The sequence below is a fragment of the Antechinus flavipes genome, chromosome 2 (genome assembly GCF_016432865.1).
Source record: "Antechinus flavipes isolate AdamAnt ecotype Samford, QLD, Australia chromosome 2, AdamAnt_v2, whole genome shotgun sequence".
Lineage (NCBI taxonomy): Eukaryota > Metazoa > Chordata > Mammalia > Dasyuromorphia > Dasyuridae > Antechinus > Antechinus flavipes.
The window spans coordinates 452,247,028-452,261,151 of record NC_067399.1 but is presented as its reverse complement, the minus strand read 5'-3'; the positions used below and the strand labels follow the sequence as shown (position 1 = coordinate 452,261,151).

The 14,124-nt window shown below is 38.7% G+C and overlaps 1 protein-coding gene across 1 annotated transcript in view; it reads right to left on the bottom strand.

The window, feature by feature from the left end:
* The window catches only part of LOC127550463 (defensin beta 118-like), a 66,183-nt gene extending 52,432 nt beyond the window's left edge, over positions 1 to 13,751 (bottom strand). The window contains exon 1 of the mRNA XM_051979446.1: positions 13,636 to 13,751. Within this exon, the coding sequence (XP_051835406.1) occupies positions 13,636 to 13,693 (58 nt within the window). The 5' untranslated portion in view covers positions 13,694 to 13,751. The remainder of the gene's footprint in view (positions 1 to 13,635) is intronic.
* Between the last annotated feature and the right edge of the window lie 373 nt (positions 13,752 to 14,124).

Sequence of the window (14,124 nt, the reverse complement as noted above, 5' to 3'; positions counted from 1 at the left end):
GATGACTGAAGATGGTCCCCAGATGCATTGGGAGACCCTGTAGGTGTTGTTGTTGTTGTTGCTATTGAGTTGTTGAGTTGTATTCAACTTTTTTTAGGCTAAGATCTTTCCTAGGTCTCAGTTTGATTGAGGCGATTGCCATTTAGTGATTAAGACCAGGTAAGAAATGAGGTAAAGAATGGCCACGGGCAGCTAGATGAACATGGTGAATAGAGCACCAGCCCTGAGTCAGGAGGATATGAGATCAAATCTGGCTTCAGACACTTAACCTAACTGTGTGATCCTGGGCAAGCCACTTAACCCTAAATATCTCACCAAGAAAGAAAGAAAGAATAGCCAGAGAAGAACTTGGGGACCAGGGTACCTGAGAATGGCTGGTCTAGTGTATAAATACAAACATGTCACCCCCTCACCACCTACCACTCTACTCAGTAAATTCCAGTGACTCCCTATTGTCTCTGGGATCAAATACAAAATAATTTTTTGGCATATTCTTCATAATCTTTCATAACCTAGCTCCTTCCTACCTTCCAGCCTTCTTATATCTTAATCTCTGACATTCTTTGATTCAGTGACAAAAGGCATTTTTTCTGGTTATTCCTCATGCCTCCTCATCTCCGCATACTGACTTCCCTGGCTTCCTCCAAGTCCCAACTAAAATTTCATTTTCAATAGGAAATCTTTCCCAGTCACCTTTATATTCCTAATAGTTATTTCTCAACAAGCTACAGCCCTAGGGAACACCTACAGTTAGGATGTTTTGGAAAATGATTAAACAAAGGAAATCATGTGACAGGGAATTCAAAAACTAAGCTTATAAAGTCTTATAAAAAGTAGTTCTTGGATTGAATCTTGAAGGAATCTAGAGATTCTGAGACGCAGAGGTGAGAAGTAACAAGCTGTATAAAAAGGTAATGATATGGATACTAAACTATGTTTACAGACACAAAGTGGGCCACATGCAAGGGAATTATCCTTTTAAGAAATTTAATATATTTCAATGAGCAAAATATATTTTTTCTCTCTTTCCTTTCACATTGAAAAAAAAATTAAAAATGAAAAGCAAAACGCTTGTGACAAATATATTAGAGTCAAATGAAACATGAAACCTTAGTTAGCTTAGCTTCTTCAGCTACCATGAATCTGTTTTCTACATATCATTATGTTTGTACACGTCTCTATCCAGAAGCTTGTTTGCAGGTGTGGTTTCATTTTTATCTTTATACCCCCAGGCTCTAAAATAGACTTTGGCAGCTAGATGGTGCAGTAGATAGAGACATAGCCCCGTAGTCAAGAGTACCCAACTTCAAATCCAGGCCTCAGACAATTACTAGTTGTGTTACCCTGGGAAAGTCACTTACTGCTTGCCTCAATTCTTTCTCGGGAAAATGAGCTGGAAAAGGAAGATGCTTTATTATCTTTGCCAAGAACATCCCCACAAAATGGGATAACATAACTGAAATTACTCAACAATAAAAACAATAAATGTTTATTGAGAGGAATTGAATTGAAGTACCTACTGGGCACCTGTTAGGCAGTTAGGTGGATCAATCAGTGGATAGAACACCAGGCCTGAAATCAGGAAGACTTATCTTCATGAATACAAATCTGACCTCACCCACTTACTGTGTGTACTAGCAAGTCACTCAATTCTGTTTGCCTCAGTTTCCTCATCTATAAAATGAGCTGAAGAAGGAAATGGCAAACCCCTCCAGTATTTGTCAAGAAAACCCCTAATGGAATCAAGAAGAGTTGGATACAACTCAACAACTCAGCAACAACAACATCTACTGGGTGTCAATAACACTGGCTACATACTGGCCATGTCCAAAAATATATGTCTCATTTTGTACCCTGAGATCAGAAAATATGTCAAAAAATAGACCGTATAGTTCATCATCAATCCTTTTGGGTCATCTCATTTATCAAATTTCCTAAAACTTTTAAGCTGATTTCCTTACAATTGTGTGGGGTTTTTTTTTGCATAAATAGTTATCCTGGTCCTGCTAACTTCACTTTGCAGCAATTTATGCCTTCCCAGGTTTCCCTGAAACCCTCCTTTTTATAATTCTTTATGGCTCAATAATATTCCATTACATTCATATAGCATAATTTGTTCAAGCATTTCTCATGTCACACACATATATCCAATTCCATAAATCCAGCGGCTTCCTATCATTTCCAGGATCAAATAGAAACTTCTCTCTTAGCTTCAGGCATTTTTTCCAATTCTTCCCCATTTCTAGAATGTTTTCCCTTTTCATGTCCAAGTATTCTCTTCCCTGACTTCCGTTAAGTCCCAATTAAAATCCCACTTTTTACAGGAAGTCTCCCACCAACCCTTAATTCTAGTGCCTTCTTTCTATTCATTGTTTCCTATTTCCCTATGTGTAGTTTGTTTGTACATATTTATTTGTTTGTTGTCTCCCATGTTCGATTGGAATGCTCTTAAGGACAAGGAATTTCTTTTGCCTCTTATTGTGTTTGTAACACTTACCACAGGCACTTAACAAATCTTATTGACTGATGGAAGAAATCTATTTCAGATGTGGTGGGATGCTTATGACAATACAAAGTGAGTCAGGGAGGATATTAAGAAATAGCCAATAGGATAGTTTACCTGTCAGACCTCTGGAAGAGGGAGGAATTTATGACCAAAGAAGAACTAGATAGAGATCACTATTGACCACAACATAGAAAATTTGATTATATCAAATTGAAAAGTTTTTGTACAAACGAAACAAATGTAAACAAGATTAGAAGGGAAACAATACACTGGGAAAACATTTTTACAGTCAAAGGTTCTGATAAAGGCCTCATTTCCAAAATATATAGAGAATTGACTCTAATCTATAAGAAATCAAACCATTCTCCAATTGATAAATTGTCAAAGGATATGAACAGACAATTCTCAGACAAAGAAATCGAAACTATTTATAGACATATGAAAATATGCTCCAAATCATTATTAATCAGAGAAATGCAAATTAAGACAACTCTGAGATACCACTACACACCTGTCAGATTGGCTAGAGTGACAGGGAAAGATAATGGGGAATGTTGGAGGGGATGTGGGAAAATAGGGACACTGATACATTGTTGGTGGAATTGTGAACACATCCAGCCATTCTGGAAAGCAATATGGAACTATGCTCAAAGAGTTATCAAACCCTTTGATCCAGCAGTGTTTCTACTGGGCTTATACCCCAAAGAGATAGTAAAGAAGGGAAAGGGACCTGTATGTGCCAAAATGTTTGTGGCCGCCCTGTTTGTAGGGGCTAGAAGCTGGAAAATGAAAGGATGCCCATCAATTGGAGAATGGTTGAGTAAATTGTGGTATATGAATGTTATGGAATATTATTGTTCTGTAAGGAATGACCAGCAGGATGAATACAGAGAGGACTGGCGAGACTTACATGAACTGATGCTGAGTGAAATGAGCAGAACCAGGAGATCATTATATACCTCAACAACGATACTGTTTGAGGATGTATTCTGATGGAAGTGGATCTCTTCGATAAAGAGAACCTTAATTGATCAAAGATGGACAGAAGCAGCTACACCCAGAGAAAGAACACTGGGAGATGAATATAAACTGCTTGCATTTTTGTGTTTCTTCCCGGGTTATTTATACCTTCTGAATTCGATTCTCCCTGTGCAACAAGAGAACTGTTCGGTTCTGCAAACATATATTGTATCTAGGATATACTGCAACCCATTCAACATGTAAAGGACTGCTTGCCATCTGGGGGAAGGGGTGGAGGGAGGGAGGGGAAAAATTGGAACAGAAGTGAATGCAAGGGATAATGTTGTAAATAATTACCCTGGCATGCATTCTATCAATAAAAAGTTATTTAAAAAAATATTGTTGGATATTAGCATGCAAACCCCTAGTGGATATTTGCTTATGTAAAAAACAGGAAGGTTTTGCATAAGATCATAGCATCAGACTAGGAAGGAACAAGACATGAGCATGCTATCTCCTGGTGATTTCCCCAGGATAGGTAGCTGAATACAAATCAATTGATAATATTTTTATGTGCCTACTATGTTCCAGACACTGACTGAGCTCTAGAGAGCTCACACAACCTAGAGAGCTCAAAAAACTCACAATCTAATAAGGCAGACAACATGCAAACAAATATCTACAAAGCAAACTATATATTGGACAAATAGGTAATAATTAACAGAAAGAAGGCACAGGAATTGAGAGGTTAGGAGAATATTCCTGTACAAAAAGGAATTTTTCAGTTGGGATTTTAAGGAAGTCAAGCAGATAGCTGGTTACAGATGACTGACCCAACACTGTGGGTCTGAGGGTTTTATTTTAAAGTAGACTAAAAGAGCTAGAGAGTTGTATGGTCACATCAATTTCCAGTAGATTCGGATCCAGAATTGGCAGAATTCCTTTGGAGTTAGGAACTTCACTCAACAATATTCATCATGAAACTATTCTAATTATCTCTGTGCAGATCTTCCCTCCTCCAGGAGAAGAGATCTCATCTGATTGTATCCAACTATATCAATATTAGCCTGGCCAGTTAACTGACAGTTAGCTTTTGAGAGACTTTCTTACTGCATTTGAGGTCCATCAGATCTTTCTCTGGGTACAGATAACATTATCCATCCTTTGTAATTGTCTTGGTTCATTGTATTGCTGAGAAGAGCTAAGTCATTCATATTGATCATTACACAATGCTGCTGTTAAATGTACAATATTCTCCTGACTCTGCTCATTTCACTTTGCATTAGTTCATATGTCTTTCCAGATTTTTCTGAAGGCATCCTTCTCATCATTTCTTATAACATAATGATATGACATAACAATGAACAACAAGTTCAGCCATTTTCCAGTTAATGGGCATCCCATCAATTTCCAATTCTTTTCTATCCCAAAAAGACCTGCTCTAAATAGCTTTATAAATATGGGTCCTTTCCTTTTTTAATCTCTTTGGAACACAGACTTAGTAATGATATTGTTGGATAAAGGTGCATGCTGGCCTCTCTGGATCTTCTTCCATTTTATTCTTCTTTCTCTTATCTCCTCTTCTCTTCATCTAACATTTCTCCTTCAACCTCCCTGCATCAGGCATTTTTTTCTCCCAAATTCTGTTTTCTGTTCATCTTTTCTTGGTCTACAAAACTGTATACTGAAATAATTCAAAAGAAATTTTTTTTAATTTAATAAACATTGTAACCACATTTAATGGTCTAAAACCCATAGCATTTTAGTCATGTCAACCCACTAAACTGTTTATGGTCATGTTCCCAATGTTTGACAACCATGTTTTACAGGATTTGTTTGACAAGTACTCCTTGTAAAAAAAAAAAAAAAAAACCTGCATACATCTTTTCTTGGTCTATAGACACCAGAGGGAGCCACTGTTCTTTCTTTCACATTCTTGCCCTCATCTCAAATATAAATATCTATCCACTGAAGAGTTCACAACTCTAGACAAGACCTATCCTCTTCTTAGATCATTTTCTGAGCTCCTTGACTCTGTAGACATACACAGAGCTGCCAATCTCTTAGGTTTGTGGGGGGAGGGGACAGAAACACAGGACAGGATATAGAATCTTGTAAATTTGTATTTTGCATACTTATCAAAGATCTCACCTCATAATGTCTGGGAAAGAAGGAAAGGAAAGAAAGAAAGAGAGAGAGAGAGAGAGAGAGAGAGAGAGAGAGAGAGAGAGAGAAGAGAGAGAGAGAGAGAGAGAGAGGAGAGAGAGAGAGAGAGAGAGAGAGAGGAGAGAGAGAGAGAGAGAGAAGAGAGAGAGAGAGAGAGAAGAGAGAGAGAGAGAGAGAGAGAGAGAGAGAGAGAGAGAGGAGAGAGAGAGAGAGAGAGACAGAGAGAGAGAGAGAGAGAGAGAGAGAGAGAGAGAGGAGAGAGAGAGAGAGAGAGAGACAGAGAGAGAGAGAGAGAGAGGAGAGAGAGAGAGAGGAGAGAGAGAGAGAGGAGAGAGAGAGAGAGAGGAGAGAGAGAGAGAGAGGAGAGAGAGAGAGAGGAGAGAGAGAGAGGAGAGAGAGAGAGACAGAGAGAGAGAGAGAGAGAGAGAGAGAGAGAGAGGAGAGAGAGAGAGAAAGCAAAGGAAAGGAAAGGAAAGGAAAGGAAAGGAAAGGAAAGGAAAGGAAAGGAAAGGAAAGGAAAGGAAAGGAAAGGAAAGGAAAGGAAAAAATAAAGGAAAGGAAAGGAAAAAGGAAGAATTATTATCATTCTTTTAAATAGGAAGAATATTGAGGATCAGAGAGAGGAGGTAATTTGCCCAGTAATTTTGTTTAGATCTTCTGAAGAATTTGAATGAGAGAAAGAAAGAAGTAGAAAGGAGAAGGAAAAGACAGAAAAAAATCTGATGCCTGGATCCCAGGGAACTAAACAGTATTATTGATAGAACTGAGATATTGGGAAAAGGATACAGTTCATGGATGATGACAAAATCATAGAATCTCAGAGCATAAAGTGACTCTAGAGATCATCTCTCTTATCCCTTATTTGGATCGTAAATCTTCCCTGGACAGCACCCCTTACAAGTAAGTGGTCATACAATTTCTCATTGAACATCTCAAATGACAGTGAGCTAAGGTAATCCAGTTTTGTTTGGGGCAATTCTAATTTTTAGGTATATCTTCTTGATATTGAAGTAATGGCCTCTATTTTGGAAATGTCATTTTGAAAGGGAGCTATCCAGTAGGACTGAAACATGGTATAGCAAAATGGAGATATATGAGAATTTAAGTGACATGGAGATAAGAATTAAAACTGGCAAAGTAAGTGAAGAAATGTAGAGGGAGAAAAGGAGTGGGACAAGGGATTTTATTCAATTCAGTTCAATAGATATTTTGGGAGCCATCTTTGGTTTATTCCACCACCCACAGCATAACCCTTTTTTCTCTAAGAAATAACCAGAAACAAGAGGCAGGCAAGAGAATTTTAATGGATCAGCAGTCTAATGACCTTCCTGAAGATGAGGGTCATGAAATAGGCAAGATTTCTTTCTAAGTCTTTTTCTTCATATCAGATGTTCCTCCCAAGATATCATCAGGTATGTAAGAAGGCTTCACACAGCATCTTTTTCCATTTAGACAGAAAATGTAGAATCTCTCTTTATTATGACACCGCCCTCTGCAAAATCCTTTTTTATTCCAGCATTTGCTTTTGCCTTTCACTGCAGAGAAGGGAAGGAGTATCCATCAGCAGCAGGGAATGAAAAAGGAAGGAGGACACAGAAGATGAAGGGATGTAGGAAAGGTCAGATATAGCCTAGTGTGGTAGAAAGATCCTGGGCTGAGAAAATGGACTGGGATGATCCAAATCCCAGTTCAACTAAACACTAGATATATTACCTTTTCTCAAATTAAAATTTCTGAATCTCAGTTTATCCATCTGCCAAATAAGGATATCTTCTAACCTGCCTCTCTCCTAAAGCAGTTGTGAATATTCATTCTATGGCTTGTGAAATTATTTTATAGCCTGTCAAGCATTCCATAGATATCATCTGTAGTAGGAATTGCCATTGTTTTTACAACTGAACTGGGGGGAAAATATCTCTGAAGGGAGAAAGAAGGATAAGTGAAGATGAGATCAGTGTCAGAAAGAAGGGTCTTCCCCCTGAGAGGATCAAATCCAGTAGATCCACCCATTTTCTCAACCCACAATCCAGGTAAAAGAGTTGGAAGTCATCTAAAACTTAGAGAATATGTGAGCAGAGCTCTGCCTGGGCTCACTATTACTTTTACTGAGAAACTTCTTCCCAGTAGAGTTGTTTTCCCCAAAAACCACTTAAGGAAATATCCTTAAATGAATCCAGGATGCCATCTCCTCCATGGGAAGCACAAATCTGTCAACCACACGCAACCTGGACAAGCTTCTTTTCCTCCCAAGCAGTTTTCTCTTCTGAATAATGAGGAGTACTCGGCCTTTGAGGACACTTACAGCTCTAGATCCAGGAGTCTGGTTCTAGTTCTAACTTGGTATATGACCATGGGCAAGTCAGGAAAGTCTGTGTTTCTCTGGAGAACCTGGGATACATGGTGTCTGAGATCTCTGTCAGCTCTGACATACTCTATTCAGTGAATACAAGCTCCTAGAGGGCAGGGATGGTGCACATATTAGACCTTTAATAAATGATTGTTGAGGGGAAGAGAACTTAATTCTAAATTCTTTTGGTACTAACAACATGACTTTTTCGTATGTTTCCCTCCTTTTACCTAAAAAGTGGAAAAAATGAAAAAGTTATCCCTCCCCCAGCTACCATTATCCTTCCCTGCCCTTCCAAGTTGAAAAAATATGGACAAAACCTTTGTTTTTGCTATTGCTACTAACTCTGTGTATGACCTTCAGCATTCATCATCTGGGGTTATTTTTCCTGTAAGAATAATCCTAATTTTATCAATATAACTTTGATCCCACCTCTGTCTAGAGAGATCCAGAATATACCCAAAGTAAAGAAAGAGGTTTCTTGAAAGCTCTTTCCAGAGCAGTTGGGTTGATGAAGATTGGAGTGCTCCATTACTATGAACTAGAGTTCTGTTTGTCATAGTGGGGCAAGGCTAAGGATTTAGGGGTGATTCAAGAGGAGTGAAATACTGTGCCTCCAAAAGGCATGATGTCAAAGAAGCAGGTAGGATTCAAAATGAGTATAAAAGTGTGTGCATATTAGCTTCCCCATCTTTTGGGAGTTACAGTGTAATTGGAGGAAAGGGAGAATGAGCTCTGGAAATGCCCTGTTAGAGGAATGAAAAGACTCCAAGAAACCAGTGAGAAGTTGCTAAGCTTTCCATATGTTCTCAGAGCATATGTAGAAAACAGGGCAGGTAGGAGGGGGGACCTCAACCCAGCCTCTGGAGTGGTTGCTTCCTATTTTAACTAACTTATTCTTGCTATTGCTTGCCAAACTGCTATTTCTGTTCTCTCGAAGTACTGCACAGGCTATCAGCACATTCCAAATTCAGTGCTCTGGAAGAAATCTCAGGTTGCCTTACCTTAGTTGTGATTCAGAGACAAAAGCAGAAGTGGAGATGGAAAAAGAGATAGAAATGAAGAGGTCAGAAACAGAAACAGAAAGGACGAAATGGAGAGAGAAGAACACATAGAAAGACAGAAAGAGATAGAAATAGAGACAAGCATTGACTAAAAAAAAAAAAAAAAGGAAAAATACAGGATAGAGAAAAAGTAGGAGTAGAAGAGAGGGTTTAGAATTTTCCAAGTACTTATAAGGTAATTAATGAATGTAATGTTGAATTGAAAAGAAACCAACTGAACTGGAGAAGGCACAAAAAAAGAGGTCCCAACTTCTAGACCCTTTCTTCCCAAACTACCTTTATATAACCACTTCATATTTATTTGTATATTTTCTCTTTGTATTTACTTTGCATCTACTTATATATGTTCTTGTTACCCCCACGTTGAGAATCAGAATCAATTCATCTATTGCATTTGTATCCTCAGAATCTAATAGTGCCTGACATATTTGTGTGAATTGATTGAGGCTGAGAGCACTAAAGATAAATTTACCATCTCCATCTCTTGAAGTAGTCTCAGAAAACATCCAGTCCAATGCAACCTAGGCACAAATTCTTTCTGCAACATTGTTGGCAAATGGTCTTTCAACCCCTACTTGAAGACTTCTAGAGTGGGGAAACTTACCAGTTCCTGTAAAAGTTTATTCTACAATGGGATGTCTCTGAGTTTTAGAAAATTCTTCATGGTATCTTCCTCCTTGCAACTCCCACTCAAGGAAGAAAATTCAGAGAACAAAGCTGAAAGAGGATACTCTAAATGGTAATAAATTCCATGTCAGTGATCTCTTCATTGAACCCTGAGGCAAGTCTGGATTCAACTCCCACTGGAAACATCAAAGGAATTGACACTGTGCCATTCTAATGACCTGACTCTTCCCCTTTCCCAACATACATACATGGCTGTCCTCTGCCTGCCATATCCCCCCTCCCTTGGCCACAGGCACATGCATAATCTGTGGACCCCTCCATGCCCTATGAGTCTCTGATGTGCCAAAGAAATGATGAGGACCATGGAAAGGGAAGGAGAAGGAAATTATAGAGACAAAGTTAGATGGGAAAGACAAGGTCAAGGCTGAAAAAGATGTGGAGGAAGAAATGGTAAGCAGGAAAATAAGGATGGGTTTGAAAAATGGAAGGAAAGAGATAGAATAGGAAAGAAGATGGAGATGGGAAGGGAGAAGGCAGACGAAAATGAGGAGGAATATTTTTTCAGGATGGGGAGGAATGGAGTGGAGGACTAGATGTGGTAGAACAGGACAAAGCCTACCAATCCCTAAGGAAAATAGACCCATGAACACCCATAAGAACTAAATAGTACAGCCTCTGAACCTATCTCCCTCTATCTATCATCATGGGATATATGAAAGGCAGCTGGCAGCCCAGTGGATAGTACTCTGACCTTGGAATAAAGAAGTCCTGCATTCACATTCTGCCTTAGACACTTATTAGCTGTGTTGTTCTGGGCAAGTCACTTAGCCGTTTGCTTCAGTTTTCTCAACTGTAAAATGGGTATAATTATAACCTCTAACTCATAGGATTATTGTGAAAATCAAATTAGATTATATTTGTCAAAAATGCTTAATAAAGTTGTTTTTTTTTTTTCCCTTTCCCTCCCCAGAATAGAGGAACAGACACGGGAGCCAGAGGCTGGTGCTTTAATGGAATAGCATAAGAAAACTAGGATTGGGGGATGGGGCTAGGACGAGAGCTGGGCTAGGATGGAAGAGGTGGCCTAGCTATTCTCAAGCTTAGGCTCAGGCTTAGGTTCAGGTTTAGGCTCAGGCTTCCTCGTCATGAAGGAATAGACGCAGCACATGGAGTTGTCTTTGCAGAAGTGGAGGAAAATTTCCTTCGGTGTGCAGAAGTTTCTACAGGTCCCAGCACCTTTCCAGCAATGTTGTAACTCACAGCTCACTGTCAAGGAAGGAGAATGACTGCCCTAACTTGGTCCTCAATCTCCACAGAGCCTAGCTGGCTGAGGCAAGTAGGCAGCTGTGTACCAAGTAACTATCTACTTCCCAAAAAGTTGTGAGGTAACTGAAGGTTACTGATAAGTAATTGAAGGTGGAAGAATGTCTTCATATCTCCCACTTGCTCCCTTCAGAACTAGCCTAAAATGAAAATAAATAGGAGGGAAAGGGATAAAAGAAGAAAGAGGGAAAGAAATGAGAAAGAGGGAGAGAAGTGACCTCATCCCTGGGAGTATGCAAAAGAAAGTTGTTCAATATCTCTCAACCAAATAGTGTAGAGGTAAATCTTACACTAGGTGTAGATATTCCCTAAGAGGGTAGGAAAGATATTGAATAAAGTAGACCCTTAATAAAGGTTGAATTGAATTGATATTAGTCACTGAGATCATAAAAAAAAAAGAATTGGGAAAGCTCTATATCTTTTTCAGTGACTTGTTATGTGAACTTTAAAAAATCACTTTTCTTCTTCCTGGACTTTCTACTGATGAAAAGGTGCTTTGGAAAGTGTTCTGTTCTCTACAATAAATATTCAGGGGATTTTCCTTTGCACTACCACAGTCCTGCCTTTTTTCTTTAAATAGAAACCTGACTGCACTGGTTAAGATGAAGGTTTGGACCTAATGCTGGATTTCATTCAGCTTAACATTCTCCCTTTCCACAATCAGAGCCACAGCATGGCACAGCTAGAAGGAACCTTGGAAGACAGAACACAGAATATTAGAACATAGAATAAAGAAGGCTAGAATTTAGAATCCTAAATGGTTTCATCTCTCTTTTCCTCACTTCCATTTCTTGCTTACATGTCTTTGAACTTGCCATCCCTCTGGCAGGAATGCCTTCTCTCCTCACTTCCTTCTCATACAATTCCTCACTTCGAGATTTAGCTGAACTACCACCTTCTATACAAAGCCTTCTTATTCTCCCTTCTGCTAGTGAATTTTCTTCTTAAAAAATATGTATTTATTCCCTACTTAACTTATAAGCGTAATATTGTTTCCTCTGACAGACTGCACATCCCTTGAAAGTATTATTGCAATTTTTTTTGTCTTTGTATCCCCAGCACCTAAAATAGTGCCTGATACATATTTGGTGCTTAGTAGATATTAATTTTGTATCTCTAGTGTCTAGCAATACCTTGTTGGAGATAGCTAGGTGGCTCAGTGGATAGAATGTTGGGCTTAAAATCAGGAAAATTTCAATTCCAATTCAACTTTAGATACATACTAGCCATGTGAATTTAGGCAAGTTACTTAATCTTTGTTTGCCTTGATTCACTGGAGAAGGAAGTGGCAAACCACTCAAGTAGCTTTGCAAAGAAAACTCCATGGACAGTGTTTGCTATATCCATGGGGTCATGAAGAAATCAGACACAATTGAACACCGGCACTTTACAAATATTATTTCATTTTTTGACACCTAGATGGTACAATGGATAGGCACTCAACAGGGAATTAGAAAGACTCATCTTTCTGAATCCAAATCTGGCCTCAGACACATACTAGTTGTGTGATCCTTGGCAAGTCACTTAACTCAGTTTCCTCATGTGTAAAATGAGCTGAAGAAGGAAATAGAAAACTATTCCAGTTTCTTTGTTTAAATAAAAAAAAAAAAAAACCAAAAGGTATCACAGAGAGTCAGACAGGACCACTCAAATAACAATAAACAATAAACAAACTCCATGTTAAATTATAGAATATAGAATATTAAAGGTGAAAGGGATCTTAAGACGTGGAATGTTAGAGGCAGAGGGACCTTTGAATATGGAACATAGAATGATAAGAGTTAGAAGTGTCTCAGTACTTTAGAAGACAAAATATTAGAAGATCAGAGTTGGAAGATTCATTAAAACATAGGACATGAAATGTTAGAATATGAGACACAAATATTAAACAGAAAAATAAGAAGGACATACATATCAAAATTGGAAGGGACATCTTAAAATAGAATTTAGAATGTCAGAGCTAGAAGCTAGATTGAGACAAAGAAGAGAGAGGCTGTACAATATCATAGTAAAAAGGGATTTTAGGACATAAAAACACAAAACATCAGAACTAAAAGGGACTTTAAAATAGAATATAAAGGAGCAGAGTTGGAAAAGAACTTAGAGATCAGCTAATCTTATCCCCTTATTTTACAAAGGAAGAAAATGAAGTAAAAGGAAAAGTGACTTGCCTTACTGAGAGAGCTAGCCTACAGTTGGTAGCTCAATGGATGGAGCTCCAGGCCTGGAGAAAGACTCAATTTTATAAGTTTAAATCCAGGATCAGACACTTACTGGTTGTGTGACTCTGGGTAAGTCATTTAACTCCTGTCTGTCTCAGTTTCCTCCTCTGTAACATGGGAATAATATTTCATAGGGGTTGTTGTGGCAAATGAGATAATATTTGTAAAAAGTACTTAGCATAGGACCTGGGACATAGTAGGTACAATATAAATGCTTATTCCCTTTCCAATACAACCAGAAGTAAAATTTAAGTTTACTGACTGCCGGTACTAATCTTTCTATCCATCAAATTTTCCTATGATTTTATTAATGCAATTTGGCCTCTGTTCATGGAAGTTCAATACCATTTGTTATCTTATTAGTTCATCATCAGAATATTGTCCCTTTTCTCCTCCCCATTCTAGAAAACTCCAAGTTACCTGGGGAGCCCAATGCCAGAAGCAGGACAATAATCAAGCTCGGCAGAAAGAGCTTCATGGTTGAAAGTTCTCCCCAGAGAGAGGGGCAGCAGGACTGATGAGAAACAGAATATCCTCTACCTGGGCCCAGACTCCCTCCTTTATTGCCTTACCATTTGGGGCTGGACCAGAGGCAATGAAGCAGAGAAGAGGTACATAGTCCCATTTCAGAGCAACAATATCAGACAGGCAAGGGTAGTCAACCATATAGTGAGCTACCCGTGGTGATGGCTAGGGGTAGAGGAAGCAGAATGCAAATAAGTAAGCCAGGACCTGTCCTGGATCGATCATAAATTTAAATGTTATAACCCAACTCCTTCATTTGAGGCCCAGAAAAGGGAAGTGCTTTTTCCATGACTACACAAGAAAACACAATTTATGTTAGTGTGGAACACAGGACCAGCCTGGCTTGTATTTGATGCCCCTAAATTCTCTCACTGTCTCTGGTTT